Raw genomic sequence first — 17,405 nt, forward strand, 5'->3', positions numbered from 1 at the left:
ATAACTTAAAACCACATTTATTATGATAAATGTAACAAAACGCTCCTAAAGAGAATTGAGTTTACAAAAGAGCATACGTTATTACATAAATAAATCACGTATTATAAATGTTTGAATGACAAGTCAATATAATTAATAAAACACATTTACGTATGAGAGTAGTAGAAAATTGTCAACTAACCTCAACTGCGCTGCTGGTATGTTGTCGAGGACTCAGGAAGAAAGTTCCATCAACCAGTGGGTAACGGTCGAAAACATGCAGGGTCTCCTTGCACAGAGCACAAGACACACGGGGTTTGTGTTGACCTGCGAGCGTCGATAGGATGAACAGACGAGTGTCGTCATTGCCGTGGTTGCCCTCATCTTCAATCTGCAACAAAAATAATCTTTAAGTATAATCATCGTACAAAAAATAGAAGTCTTAGTAAACATATTTTTATAGCTACTATACTCTTTACGAACCGGTTTTAAATTTACGATTTCAATATGCATTTACATATTGCGATGAATGTATCCCACCCAAGACAATTACCGCAGTACTCTCCCTTCCTAATAATCCAAGTAAATGACTGCATAAAGTTGAATAATGAAAGCCTGAAAGGCAATTATGCTGAATTCGGAGTCGAAGTCAAACAAAGGCTCACAAGCACCACAGAGATCGATTGTGAGCACAATTCGTTCACGTACGAGTACGAGCAATTTGTGAAAGCGAATAATAATGAAAGTTTAACGAGTTACGACCGCGCGCTAGAATTTAATTAAACATATTATAATAAATCATAAAAAGCTTCATATAGTGCGTACAATTAGCAACAAAAACTGTTTCGTTTATAATATCGATTTTACCTATCAGCCATTTTTTACTTATACTGTCTGATATAGGCTGTCAATCTGGTAACGATGCAGGACTGGGAATATACAATCGGTTTGTAACATTGCGCGTGCCAGCATGTTTGATGTTAACATTCCTATTATTCTATTATTAGAATGACGTCGTGACACCAGGAACACATAAAACGTCTCGACGAGAGCGCTGACCTACGCAAACAAACAGTATGATTTGCAATATAGGATAGTGCAGTTTGCCAAGATACGAGGCGGGTTGAACCATTCGGCATTACAAATGAATGCAGTGCCCAGCTCAGGCTTTAACATTAAGTCTAATTTTCAGTACAATTACAAACAAGATAATTAACGGAATGATAACGACTCGTCCATTTGCAAATTGGAATCGTAGCAGGCCTGTCGTCCATTTTGTAAATGATAAATAACTGTTCAGATAGAACATCTGCGAGAGACGTGTGTGATTGATTCGTCCCAGCAATCTGCTAATTCGCAAATGATTAATAATACTAAATTGACAATTTATTTTGTATTTAATTTAAAAAATTAACCGTTTACGTGTTCTATTTTTAAAATATTAATCAAAGCGCTTTTAATATGATTCACTTAATTACTTGTATTCGCTTGAACTAATGAGAGTGAATTAAATTGTTATGTGTCAGGTTAAACGAAAGTTTAGTTAGGTTAGAAGGCGCGGGCGTCGAACTCTGTGCGACGAAACGTTCAAAACTTGCACAATTTACCAGTAGGTACACTGCAAGATTGATGAGCACTCTAAAGCAGACTATTTATTCACTCAATCCGATCGCGCTCTTTGTCTCGATGTTTTGAATGATCCTTTTCGACATAAACGTAGACAGAGTTAAAAAATTACAATATTCTTCGATAAAATATAATTATAAAAAGTTACAATGACTTCGCAAATTCCAAATCTTACTACAATGTTATCGAAGTAAATAATACGGCTCGGGATTGAATATTTAGATTTGTCTATACAAAATTTGAACGTTATTCGTTTGTTTTGTAGTTCAAACAATAAAAGCGACAAGTGGTCGTTTAGAAGAGGAGACGAGAGGAATAGAGTGTGCTCGAAGCGTTGTTAGTCGTCGACTTGCCGCAAAACGAATGTATACACATTAAAAGTTCCTAAATTGAAGGTGGTGTAATAATTAAAGAGATTCACGAAGGCTCTTGTTAGCTTTGGGATGCAGATCGTTGGAAGGGGATAATAAGGGGAAGTATAAGTTGAGATTTTAAATATAAAGTAATAAAAGTTTTTTAACTTAATTACATTTAAATTCGTAAATAAACGAGTCTCAGAAAAAAATACATTTTTTTTAACTATGATCATTGTTTGTGGAAGAAATATAATTATTTGATTTACCAAACAAATAAAAGTTTCGAGCTCATGAATGTTAGCGCTGACAATCGCAAAGAAGAATTGCAATTTTTCAGCAGGATTTCAAACAATATGTCTGCTAGTGGATGATATTTGCGGTGCCCAATACATTTATCCTGACGGCTGCATTGCGTTTTACTCTATGTTTTCCATTGTCTGAGAGCATCGCAGTAATATTTTACTTTTTATATCAAAATGAGAATTTTAAGAAAATGAATAACGCTTTCTTCTAAATCAAATTGTTTTTGTTAATGTTTACTACAGTACTTTCTTTTGTATTAAGATGTTTATTTTTAAAATATGCTTCGAATGTGACTTGAGACATGATTATTTGATTAATCCTGACTTATATGACGATAAATAGATGTTTGTAAAATTTCAAGTTAACATTTCACACAATATGCAATATTGAGGGGACTTGTGGGACCGAACATTTTTGCGAGATTATATTCTATCAGAATATTTAACTCGGGAATTTCTGTATGGGTTTCAACTGAAATGAAATTTCATATAGCAAAAACGCGGATGAAGATCGTGTGAAATTTTAATGTTTCGTATTCAAGATATTTTCCCTCATGGATTAGTCTCGCGTCTCAAATATTCCGTATTCCAAGAAACGCTCACGTCGAAAATTCCTTTATATTGTATCGTTTTAATATGCGTTTTAATTTAAGCACACCTTGTCTTTTATTTGATAAAATATTCTTAGAATGCAAATTGCTTTTCATAAGACAAGTTTCATATTATTGCCTATAATATCAATAGTGAATGAGTTAACTATTGCTATCGGAGAAATCGATGTAAAATGATCATCGTCGGTACTTTGATGCGATATTGACGAGGAACTCTGGCAACACTTGTCGGAGATTCAATTTTAATATAGATAGTTGAGAAGCGACTTTTCCGTCAGTGAACAGGAAATAATAAATGTTTCACAAGGACAGTTCTTTTTTTTACCGAATGTCTTAGGGCATTCATATCACCATTTGTGATTGTTCCGAAGACGTATACGTTTTTAATAATATAATTTCATTCTTATATAAAAATATGAATTTAAATCTCGACATGCTCGGCAGCAAGAGTGTTAACAGTCTGTGTTTGAATGTGTGAGAGTGTGTGAATGTGAATAGTACATTAGACTCCGTTTTTAGGCGTGACGGTCACAAGGAACATGAAAAACGACTTAACGTCATTTAATTGTTAACCAATGCTATTCATTCTAGTATTGGACTACACATGAAGAGAGCTGTATTGTGACTTAGGAGCTTCGCCTTCGTAAATAGTAGTTGTTATATTATCAATCACTAGTCGCTACGCAACACCAACGTCATTATTTCTAGTTATATAATAACGATTAGACAGCTTATTCAGTTTTATTTCAAAGTTTTTTTTTTTTTAAATCATGATCAATATAAGCACTTTGCGGTTAGTAGTCATCACCAATGGACAGTGACGATTTAAGTAATATTAAGTATTTTTTACATCACCAAAACGCCACCAATATTGGGAACAAAAATGTTATATATAATATCAATACGTAACATGCTAAAACATACACATACTCCAACCAATACTACATCCAAGCACGCGAAAGATAGGAAGAAAGGTCTCATCATTTTGTCATAAGGGATAACTCTCACAAAATCGATCTTTTTAGGTACTTTTTAGGTAGGTACATACTATTTTATAATTGGTACAACTTGTGACCAAATCATAATATTAGCTTATCAACGAAGTATGATACGTACAAATTAAACAATTCGATAAAACGTCATGTGATTCTAGTTTCTATTTAAACAAGACTAAAACGTATTTTATTAGCTCCGTACAAGATATATGATTGTAACTAATTCCTTTGTCCAAGCGTAAAATGATATACATATAAATTCTCGAATGTGTGTATTGATGTAGGTCAAGGCATGCCGACTCGTGAGTAATTGTAAGTATTTACGTTAAACATTTTAGTTGATATGTATTTTGTTTTGATGTTTATGTTATTTATATGTATGTATATATATAGAATTCGATTATTTAATATAACAAATGCTTACTAACTTGCTACGTGTTTTGTTTAACGCCTTTATTATGTGTACTTACTTGGAATTAATCTCTTGTCATTTGTCGATTACAGTTTATATTTTCGATTTAGTACTAAAGACTGATAAAAAATAAGGGCACAATCTCTTCTTTCATAATAACACGTGTTAATACGTTTCTAACATAAGCAAGTTTTTATTTTGACAAGATTAATATGACCACGTTTTTGTATTTGACGTCTCAAAGTGACATTGGCAACAAAAGATTTCTTCGTTGTTATATTCTATGAATGTGACTTAATCATAAAAAAGCGTTTGTGAAATGAAAAATTGTTTTCGATTCGATATAATATATTTGTTTTTAACTTGCAATACGTCTGTGCGTCACTGTTATGAATCAATATTATTATTATATTGGCTCATTAGATTTTATGTCGACAAAATGAAGTCTGTAATAATTCTACAAATAAATCGAAATCATATTCAATAGGTAGGTAGGCAATATAGGACCAACTTATGGTCACTGCCTATTGACATTAGCGCTGTTATAAATATTTACTATTCCTTACATTACCAATGCGCCGCAAACCATGAAGGAAGGAAGATGTTATATCGCTTGTTCCTGTAGCTATGAACACTGCCATACTCTTCAAACCAGAACCACAACAGTGGTAAGTATTACTGCTTGGCGGTAGAATATAAGATGACTGGTTGGTATCAACCCAGAGGGGATTGTACAAAATCTTACCACCAAGAAATTAGAAAATAAAATTAGATTCTTAACATGTCTAGTAAAAAATATCGATATCTTTGAATTAGGTTAAGTATTATTTGACCTGTAATGACTCAGTAAAAGGTAAAGAAAATAATATTTTGAACAAATATAATTTTTAACAATGTTACGTCTGTTGAAGCATGTATCGCTTTCCTGTATCGTGGACGACCACGTGCGACATCAGCTGAGTCAACATGATTATTCATAACATGTGTTAAACTCCTTACGAAATGTATATCTGGTGCCTTGATCAAACCATATTAAAAAAAAAAACAACTCGACCACGTTATCAGTTTAATTTTCTGACGCTAACGAGGTGTGATGTTGGTTTATATCGGTGACAAATTTTTTAAACAGTAATAATCTAGTACCTGTGAATGTACTAATTCTGTATTGTCTGTCTGTGTGTTTATTATTATAATATGTATAAGTACTATATCTAAAGATCTTAACCTTAAAACATAAGTCGCCATCAATGTATCCCTCTGTATATTTGAACATCATATCTCTTTTACAGTTAAAATACAAATACAAACTGATTTTATAATTACTTTAGTTGGCACTAGTACTTGTTGTTTTCATGAAATTACTTCCACTCGACGTACTCGACGGGTTTTCGGAGGATATTTGTATCTGACAATATTACATAGTATTCCAAAGTGATCGTATTAAAATTATATTTCCTAATATTGTATTCGATGTTGTTAAATTTATATTAAATTAAATCTATTTTTGAAATTAGTGATACCAGTACCACAAGTTACCTAAAGAACAATTTCCATATAAGGAATATAAAAAAAACTAACATCTATACAAATTTTCAACACTTTTGGAGATTAATTTTAAACATTTTCTTAATGCTCATCTACGTTCTATAAGAGATTCCTGCGAAAATTTTCATCCCTTCAGTAGATTAAGCGAGTGCGTCGTATGTCACTCTGTCATTTAAAAATTTTACCATGTCGATACAAGCAATGTTCGTCAAAGCATACTTTTAGAGCCCATTGAATCAGAAGTCAGAACCTGTCATCGAACCTGCTACTTTCACTTCGCCAGCCACTCATAAACAATTGAGCTACGAGGCATAAAACTCCTATTAGTTCTATTAAATTAACGTTCGATTTCTCCGATATTGAAACGTTTGATATTTCAACGTCTAATCTAATTTGCTAGACAAAGACTGGATAAACTTCATCTTACGGCATTAATTCGCCAGACATTTGATATTTGATCTGAATCAAATTCAATTATTCTATCCTATTAAGTTATTCAATTATTTACCGAAATTACTTAAGTGTACGGCTATTATAAAATTATATTTACCTTCCACTACTATCTATTATTAATAATAAATATATAATCAGTTTTTATGAGCAAATATTGATATCGAGATCCCTATTAAAGTGATAATAACGCTTAGCTATTTGGATTATGGATAAAGATAATTTCCTTTAAAGACTGTGATAAAAATAAAATGTAAATTGAACCGATGTATAAAATTAAACTCAAGGTCTATAATAAAATTTGCTTATAAATTAAATTCATAACCATCAATATCCAGCTATAAACATGCAACTCACGTGCATTTTTCCAGCATAAAACCGTGTATGTATCTCTCCTGTCCATAATCTCTAATCATCCCGTTTCAAGACAAACCAACAACACATTATCAAATATAATAGTATTATTATCTACATATATATTGATTAAAATATTTCTGAATATATAAGAGAGACAAGTATTACAGTTTATATTTAAACAAGCGTATAGGATTGAAGTTTTACGCTAGGAATAAATGTGTACTTATGTATATTTCTAGTGATATAAATTATGAATGAAATATTCGCAAACATCGTTCGAATTTCAAAATATCTATTTAAGAAATGGTTACAAATCTTTCGTTGGGAATTATAAGCCGAAGAAATATTTGAATGCGACTTTAGATGTACGAGTGATCGTATTTATTATATTATTAAGTTATTTAAAAAATACTATTTACAATATAATACGCATAGTTCATTGACATCGACCAGTTATACCTACTACGCCAGTTTCTGGAATGTTAAGGATATACAAATTGTAAATAGTACAACATTTATTAAATTTATTGTCGTTCAAACAACATTATTTCGATAAACGTTAACTACTTTAATAAAATGTATCGTATTATGCATGCAAATATGTCTAAATAATTTTCCTACTTATTGCATGAATAAATTTATTTAGTTTCAGATAAAATCACTACCATAATACTTTACATTTGTTTTGCATTGCTAATAATAAAAATATAATATTTTTTTTTTATATTTAAATTCACAAAATATTATATTTACATGCGACTAATTACTGTAAATATCCCCATGGAATTGTAGATATAAATTATTTTAGAAAATAATTTATTTTAAATTTTAAAAATAAGCTTATTAAAATAAAAATAAGAAAGATTTTTCGTAGTTGGTAGCAAATAATTAGAAATATATATTACAAGCCAAATTAAATATGTAAAAAAAATATGATTTTTTTCTTAAACTTTCAATATCGATTATTGCCGCATTTCGATCACTGTGCGAGCTTCCTAGTAATTATTATCTCTATTTATACATATATATACCTTGTTCATTTTAATTTGAAGGTTCTGGATTCAAAGTGTTTTGTCAATTATGTACCTACATGCAAGACATGAGAAATTATATAAAACATTGATTACGTTATCAGTCTCGATACGAGTATAAACCGACCGAGCAGCGATAACCCTGCACTTAGTTGTGTCACCTCTACGCAAGTTATCAACGATGTTTTGCAAAGTTGCCAACAAACAGCCTTGTGAGTAATTATCACTGGAACGAAAATAAAAGTTAAAATAACGATAAGAGTGAAAATAAACAAGATATCGACTTAATACCGGCTAACTGAATTTAAAATTTGATGAGTTTATTTAAAACGTTTTTTTTTTTGAGATCAGATTTAAAAAATAAATTCTCGATCAAAAATAATTAATATCTATCGAACGAAGTCGCAAGAAGAACATGGTTAACATTTAATTGTCCATATTATTGGTTTATTTGGTTACTTTTATTGGTTTCCTGTTTCACATATAATTAGTTGCAATATTTCAGCAAATGAAATATAATATATGCTCTAGCCACATAGTCGTGATAGCCCAATGGTTAGACAACGTGAATCTTATCCAAAAATTACGGGTTCAAATGCAGCCAAACACCACTAAGTTTTCACGTGATTAATACATGTCGTGCGCCGAAATCATCTTTAAAGCTTATCAAAAGGAGCCATTTTCGGTGGAACATTACGTATACTCATTTGAAAATTTATCAGATGGTACATGTCTTCGCTTTATGTTCGCTTGGTATCAAAAAGGTATTTTATTTGCGTGTTCGACTGACGTTTTGTGGCGCTCTATAGTAGTACGCGTACAACTGACGAAACGATTTAAAGCGCCGACGTTGTGTTCGTGTTTCGTCCTAGTGTTGCAACTGTCATTGAGTGGATGTTGCATTGTACGAGTGTTCGCGTTTAGAATTAACAAGCCCTACAATCATTTGCATATTATAAATAAACTATTCTATTTTCATAATTGAAGGTAAATTATCTGATGTAAGAAATCGTTGAATTGTATTTATAGCATCAAAAGTTTTTTTTTTTTTTTAATCTTATCTTTATCTATATATAAATTGTTATAGTATTTTTTTTTTAAATATCCTACCTAAAAACGTATTACCAGTCAAAAACTACTCGAGAGTTTTTTGTTAATGTTAGAAGCCTATTTATTTAATTACATTCTCTTTTTAATCGAACGACATTTTTAAATTAAGCTTTACTTTAACTTTTTTTTTATTTAAAGATTTGTTATCTGTATACACAATATAGTTCTTTTATCAAAAGTTATGCAATTTTCATATGACATTTTTATCAGATATTGTGTTATTTATATTTAATAATAAACGTTATCTTGTATAAGATAAAATAAAAAAAAATAATCGTACTTGATCATATCTATGCAATACTTTAAATAATAATACATGATAATCTATTGACAAATTGAATAATTGAGATAACTGGGTATGTTCTGATAATTTAAATTTCGAACAAAAATAACAATATTATTTTATTTTTGTAATTAATTCTGGTGCGGCTGCGTTGGAAAAAATACCTACAGACAAAAATCGCGAAAGATTAACGTTGATTGGTTTTAAATCCACCGCTTTAAAAAATAAGAATCAAAACTATGTTAATGGAAATTATGTCTTCGTATTTTAACCCGCTTGCCCTAAAAGGCGAGTCGTGTTTTATGAGTATATCCTTGTATACAAATATATCAAATTGTATGAGTAGGGGATCAAAATCAATATAACAATTAAATAGTTTTAAAAATTTATAAATGAGTTATATATCTAGAGTCTAATTACCCGCTTAAAGAGTTGTTACGTGTACATCAATTGCTCGATGAAATGATATCGATGATTATTACAATATTTGATCGAATGCTTAGAAACGAAATAAGTCGATAGTCACGATAATTGAACACGACGTTAACATTTATAGCAATCTATTTATAGTTTTGCAATTTAATAATAAAATGGAATGTGCGTGACATTAAAAACAGTGTTATCATGGAATGAGATCACAGGCAATGTAAACAAGTCAGTAGGTACAGTTAGCTTTTATAACAGTCTTTTAAATCGCGCTATTTTAGTTAAAAACTATAACCCGACTACGGCAAAAAGTCACGTTCAATTATTTATCATCTAATAAAAATAAAATATTCTTTAATTTATAACATATTTACAGCGACGTTCCATGGCTAGGTGCAAGCACTTAAAAATATACCCTAAAATATGTTGTCTTAACTTAACTACTCTATCTTTACATAGCTTATAAACCACAGACTATCAAGACGATTCTAACAATATCTCATTTGGGAAATAAGTATATTAAAAGTCACGCGGAAAGATGTGCACATACAAACATACATAGTCTGCTGAAATAATGACCATGCCTTTGGCTTTTATTTGAGTGAAGTCGATGCGTAATTGTTATAATGCAATTTGCATATTCGCCTTATATCTAGCCTTGTTACCGTCCGCTGTCTGTTCTCAAAACTATCATATACAAATCATAATGAGTATTTTATGCCTAATTACTGGTCGCGCATATTTTAATTCATAGTTGATAATGAGTGCCTATTCTTAAGTGATATGTAACCATTTTATGAGTATATTATTATATAGAGCAACAATTATTTTTTTAAATAATTTGAAGGTCTGTCTATTTGTTACGATTAACCCGGTACAGTAATGTAATGGAATTTCATAATTCGAAAATAAATCCCATTTATCATACATAAGATAATAAGATTATTTAAAACTAAATTTTTCGGGAACGATAAAATAAACTTCCATGAAACTTTAAGTAAACAAAGCATGGAGGGATATGAGACAAAATCCCAATAAGCAGAAAAAAACCCACACAATAACATGACAGTTATATTTATTAGTATTTAAGTGTGCAAACAGTATAACTAATTCATTATACGACCGTAGGTAAAGGTACGCTTACGATAAGCCAAGTATCGTATTCGTATAGAGGATAACGTCCGCTTCAAGGCGAACGTAATAAACATATACACTACATAACGTAAGTAACACACTAATTAGTGCAATAAATACCTTATATAAAGGCAATAAGAGCTAAACGAAATAATATTGCCCACCGTACGGTCCTTGCATAACATACTCTAAGTTGTTCTAGTACGCCCTTTATTAATGTAACCGTTGCCAATATACGACACAAAAAACGTGATTGGCAGGTGGAGTTCTAATTTAGGGTTGATATATGTTATTAATGGATTTTAGTAATTATAATATTACTTGTTGAACGATTATTACGAAACTGTTTATTTTATAAGTTGAAACATATTCCGGTGGTGTTATTACAAGTTTTATTAACATATCGTTTATATTAGTTGAAATGCTATATGTATAATTTATTCTCCTTTATCTGAAATATCTAGATGAATATAAATGTCAACTAGAGTGAAATTCATTAAACAACCAGTCGTGTATGATGGAAGACATTCGAAAAACACTGCTGTCTTTTACTAATGAAGCTTAAATAGTAAAAATGGCGATCAACTCTACAAACTTACTCCTTCACCACCCTCTTAAGTGATGAATATTCAAAAAATATTAAGAATCTCTACTACTCATTAACATAAGCAAAAATAACGATCTTTATATTTCTAACATCAGGTATGACGAATTTACATACAAATTTTCATACCAATTAAAATTTATTAAGAATAGGTTTTAGTTTTAGTTTCAGAAGCCAATGTGCAAGATCTATTATGTATATAAATATATTTTTAAATATTTATTTATGGAAATATATTTTCTTTTGCCATTGCCACCCCTTATTATTGCGAGACTATTTATTATACTTATGTATATATATGTTAGAGTTCATTACGTATCTATGTATTGAATCTAATTTGAAACCTGTTATATATGTAGACATAGTATATAGCGATCACAAGGTAAACTACGCCCTAAGATTTCTATCGGTCATTGTACCATAATAAACCGAAGTGTTATGTAACTCGTATTATCGTTGGAAATACTCGGGACCGATGTATGTTCACAGATAAAAACTTCAATAGTTATCCATTTAAGTAATACCCGTGAAATAGATAACAATTAGGTGCAGGCGCATGCGTGCAAGCAACACTTTCTAGAATGTTGATTACTGAGAAAATTACGTGTGATCGTTAGCGAAATTTCAAATTTATTCTTTTTTTTTCAAATTTTTTTTTTTAAAAAACGTAATTTTTTGCTCTTTGTGTTTAAAAGGAGTTCCTATTATTATTTTATATTTTCCAGCTTGTTGAAGTTAAAAGGAACGACAATGAATCAGAATGCAATATACCTTTGCCGAGTTATGGCCTTTACTGTTATTTTCATTGATATGAATTACATTAGACTACATCCAGAAGGCACAGATTAATAAACGCAACATCAGATAACAATTAAAGAAATCGCTTAATAAACATATTATTAAAAAAATTATATCCGCCGATCGCGACAATTTGTTTTTTAAATACAACTTTAAGGCGAAGTAATTCATGTTATTACAAATTTAAACAGCATCGTCGCGTAAACATGCAATATGATTGTAGCATGTCATAACGAAATAGATTTGAGTATCGTTAAATAGACACCGGTCGACCGCAGTTATAAATAGTTACTATTAACTGTCAAGCACGAAGGAATCACATTACTCCAAAATTACTTATACAAGATTGGATCATGTTTTTTAGCATTAAATATGTAAACATGCAATTTACAAATGATCTGAGGTCGCTTGTATTTGTTACGAGAACTCATTAGTTCGCTGTGAAATTAGAGGGCATTAATCTTCATGTAAATTTTATGATCATTTTTTATTTAGATTTCTGATTTCTTAGTATAAATTATAAAACTAAAGTACTAGAAAAATATGTTATTTTTTTTTTCTTCAAAAATAAACGCATTTAAAATCTTATCGCATAATTATTTAACTTTTTCACCCGTACATCTAAAAGTTGTTCAAAGTGTTCTACAAAGTAATTCAGTTTTTAACAAGATGAAGCGTGAAAGCGTGTTTAAATTTTTATCGGGGTGTTGGCACAGTCGTTGAGAGGAGTGCTCGTACTGTTTAAAGTAGGCAGTCCCCTTTATCCGCGGTCGGTTCCTTAGGGATGTTAAAGGATTTAAAGACAAAAACGGGAAAACCTCTGTTTTGTATCAACATTAAATGCGCCGAAAGACAAAGAAGGTTTTTACAAATTTTAACAACGTCGCTAACTGTTGTAGTTTGTATAATAAATGCGTTAGACAAAGTATCTCTATGAATTACATTTTGAACGTATATAAACTACTTTTATGTATATTGCAAATTGCATTATTCAATTTAAGAAAATCCAGTCACCAGTGCACTGCATCGCATGCCAAGTAGAATGAAATAATACATAAGGTCTATGACCTATAAGTAATTCATAGAATGGGCGAGTGAGCGCGAGGTTCAGCCCGATATGGCAGGTGTGTTATGTAAGCGGGCTGCGCAGGCGCACTTACCGATACTAAATGCCACTGTGCTATTCCTAAGCTAGTTAGAACTTACGTCAAGGTCTACAAACAATTGAAAGTAGACAAAACACGTTTAAAGGGGGTCCCTTTCGGATGTTAATAAATTAGAGTTAAAGTGAGGGATACATAAACGTCATATCAAACTACTATAGGTAAGTTGAAAATGAGTGCTTCGCGAAAATTACGATCCATTTATATCAGGTGGTGTCTAAACTTGAAACAACGGTGCTAGACAAATTTGTAATGATATAGCCAATTAGGTATCCCTCATAACGATAACACTAGATATAGCCGTTACCGTCCCACAGAGAGGACTACTTTAAAAGCGTACAATTTAAAACATAAATTAGATAGTGCAGTGTCTAAATACGGGAGGACACCGGGAGGCAACGACTACCGGGTGGTTAGGGACGATGAATAACGAAGCGAGAAGGATGGATTATTGGCAATGGCGCGACCACGAGCGAGACAAATGACAGGGCGCGGGCAGGAGTGCAGCAGCCAGCAAGCTGTGTGCACACAGACACCGATCGATTAGTGGGCTAGCCCGCCGCCCGTCGCGCCACAGCCAATCTATCGACCTTTGCTTTCGCATTTTCAAATTGCCCAATTGTTACTCATAATTTAATAGATATAGTAGTATTAATTTCCCTTATATATATTTATTTTAATTTTACGAAAACACTTTCAATCGTTGTAAATTTAACGTTATTATAAGAGGATTACTGAAGCCCCAGGTGGCGATAGCGAGTCGTTTCGATTTCTGCTCACGTCGCCGACCGGTGATCACTTATTTAACTCAGAGGTGTCGTGATTCTATAGAATTCATCGGATAAGCCACAGAGCATTTTCTATTTATGATTTTTTTATTCGAAATAGTTTCTACTGATGGAATAAGTTGAACGAGGCTCAGTGGTGGCGTGGAAATAACTCAGTGTGTCTGCAGCTTTCCTTACTTTGATACCCTTTGATGTTACGTTAAGAGCTTATTGCTTTTAAGATTTCTTAATTCTTTTATGGTTTTTGAAAATTTATGCGAATAAATTTTAAAACATTGTCAATAAACAGAGTTTATTTCAGGTAAACAAACCATTTTATCCATTAGTTTTTGATATAATAGCTTAATATTGCTATAAAATTGCTTCAATTCATCAACATTACTTTTTATTGGACATAATTGCTTCGTTATGTTGTCTTGTTTGGATTTATTTCATGGCAAGTAAATTATATAACATTGTTTGTTTAATGTGTTTAGATTTCAGCGTGGGAAATATCTATTACAAAAAATACAATGCACTGAATAAAAGGTGAGTTTTCAATTGTATCTATTTATATCTTAAGTTCGCTTACGTCTGGATATAAAAAAAAAAACCATTTCGCTTAGTAATAGAATAATAGTATAATTAATTTTCGTCTGGACCATGCATTCGGCACAGCCGTCTTAATTAAATAGCGGTCTATTGCGTCAAGCATCTAAAGATAATTTATTGATATTAAATTTTCGTATACCCCTGCAATATATAACACTATATACAAAACTAATGTGAGTTTAATTTGTAATATATCTTGCACCTGAATCATTTCCTCTGTCGAGTCAATACAATATCGTGTACTAACAATTTTGAAAAGAAAGCTACTCGTAACACGACTTTGTTAAATGTAACAGAAATAATTAAGTAAATAGCTTTTTTATCTAACGAAAACCAGTCATTTGCTATATCAATGAAAGTAGCAATTAGACTGACATGAAGGAAAAGAGACAAGTTACAACAGGAAACAAATGTCAGTTCGTACTTGACGAAGAAAAGAAACATGTGAACGGTAATGTGAACTGATAAGATATATCGTAGGTACTAATGCAGTTGGGAGTCAAGTGTAGGTATGATTTAATCAACTATTAACTATCCTTATATTTACATGCATTATATTCGTCAATTCGTCGTTCGTCATATACGGATGACGTCACGCTCACACTTGCAATTTGAAATTGGATTGAATTTTAACATTTTACGCGTATTTATTTAAAATATGACGTCATAGGCTTGCAACCCTCTACACTTGTTCGATACTCGCACTTCCCCAGTGTGCAGTGTAATTTATGTATGGTTTTACCATCGAGCCAAAGCGACCAAACACGCTTCATACATATTTAATATTGATTCGTTTATCTCAAAAATTTAATTTATGTACCTATACAGAATTGATAAGAAGTAGCACCATCGAATGTTATTAAATTATAGTAATCTTAGTAATAACGAGTGAGCAAAATCGAGCAAGTTTAAGAATTTATATTATGATCTAATATGAGATCGAAGAACCGGCTCCAGGACAAAGCTTAAGCTAACTTAACAATGTGTTTAGTTTCGAGATTAGACCAATCCCGCCCGACACCTAAACACGGATTTTAGATAACATTCAAACTCCGACCACACTGAATATAAATGAGATTTTAGAACGCCACATCGCCCGTCTTAGGGCTCTCGTGCATAATTACTAAACATTAAGGACGTTCAACTTCATTGCAGTCGATGAATATCTTAAATTGGCCTTTACTACAATTCGTTTGTTTTTTAGCTATATCTACGAGTAATTAAATTGCTTTAATGGAGCTAACCGCATTTCGCCGACTTTCGCTCGCAAAAAATCTGGCGGGTCGGTGAGGGTCGCGTGAGGAGGGCCCGGTACGCACCCTACCCTCACCTCCCAGCTGTTTGCGTCTATTACGATTTCAATGTCAAGTCCGATCAATAACGGCCGGGGATGTAAAATTTCGGCTGCTTTCGGCGGGTTCCGGGAGCTACGAGCGGAGCCGCGGGCATACTAACCTACCGTAATGCGTCGGGGTGCGTGCGTCCGTAAACGATCAATAAACGCCGAGTAAGGACTCGGCCGCTTTATAAATAGTCTTGAACTTCACCTAGCTCAGCGTTACGATTTCATGGGCGAAAGTGTCAAAATGTTCCCGGTTGTTCCACGATCGCGTGCGCCTTATCGGCGTAATATTCACACTTTCGAGCGATACAAAGAATGAGTAATCAATATTTAGAGTTCGTGAGCTGCGGTGTAGTACAATGCCAGGCGTCTCATTATTTAAATTATATGCACAACCCGCGTCAGAGAAAGTTGGAATATCTCAATAAGACGTGACAATCGACAATTGATGTGAATATTTCACTGACTTTTCATGTAAATAGTCCTTCAGAGCACTCGTGGCTGGCGATTGTTCGACGCAATGGCTGGAAAAATGGCACCGAGCTAGTTCGAATTGGAAAAAACAAGTGTGGTGAATTTTTGCACGTAGTCTAAAATAGACGAACTAAATTTCAATATTTGCAATTCATACTGTTTTATTGAAAATAACAAAAGTGAGAGATTTCGAAAGGTATATTTAATATTAAACTCCGATTTTATTTTTATTCTTAGATAAAGCAACGAGATTGACGGTATTAAATTAAATTTATACATACAGACCAAAGAGCGACAGTACGTGACAGAATGGAGCTAGTCCGTGATAGCGAGGGAGCAAAGCGGTAATATTAAAGTCGAAAACGAGCGCTTCATTACTCGAATGCTGGCAATAACAATACGGCTAATGGCGCTCCGGCAATCGTCTCCATTCCCGTTTCTACTTAAAAATATTCCTCTACAAATCTCCGACATCTAAAATCATTACTGTGAATCTCATTCACTTAACAAAGCTTTCGAATTTGTAAAATACTAAATTTTAATTAATCTATTTAAATCAATGAGAACAAACCCTGTAGAAAACTGTTGCAACTAAACTAGGTGCAGACCTCTTCTCAAGACTCAACCAATGTAAGTAGGGTAGTAGCAAAATTGCATCTATAAATACGCAGGTAGTATCGAGTTAGCGTCGGAAATAAATACAAGGCGAGTGTTGATTTGAATAAATTATAAACAAGCCGAGTTGATAAACAATCGAGTGTTCAATTAAGTCGCATTGTAAAGTACTGCCAACAGTAATAAGGCACATAAAATACCTAGTACTTATAATAGTTTACAATAATACAATGTCATCAGACTAGAAACGCAGTTTGTTTAATATATTCCCTCGCCATAACCGTACCTATCATAATATGAGCAACGTGTAGGTAGGTCACGTAGGCACTGATAATTTAGTTTTATTAATGCTTGAAGACACATGCCACGGCAAGGAAATTCCTGTTAACCTTTGGCATACTGTTTTCTTTAGT

The 17,405-nt window shown here is 32.3% G+C and overlaps 1 protein-coding gene across 1 annotated transcript in view; it reads right to left on the bottom strand.

Annotated features, from left to right (window-relative positions):
- The window catches only part of LOC125066636 (headcase protein), a 44,653-nt gene that overhangs the window by 916 nt on the left and 26,332 nt on the right, over window positions 1-17,405 (bottom strand). Inside the window, exon 3 of the mRNA XM_047674832.1 lies at window positions 182-370. Within this exon, the coding sequence (XP_047530788.1) occupies window positions 182-370 (189 nt within the window). The remainder of the gene's footprint in view (window positions 1-181; window positions 371-17,405) is intronic.

This window comes from Vanessa atalanta, chromosome 9, assembly GCF_905147765.1.
Source record: "Vanessa atalanta chromosome 9, ilVanAtal1.2, whole genome shotgun sequence".
In the NCBI taxonomy this organism is placed as follows: Eukaryota; Metazoa; Arthropoda; class Insecta; order Lepidoptera; family Nymphalidae; genus Vanessa; species Vanessa atalanta.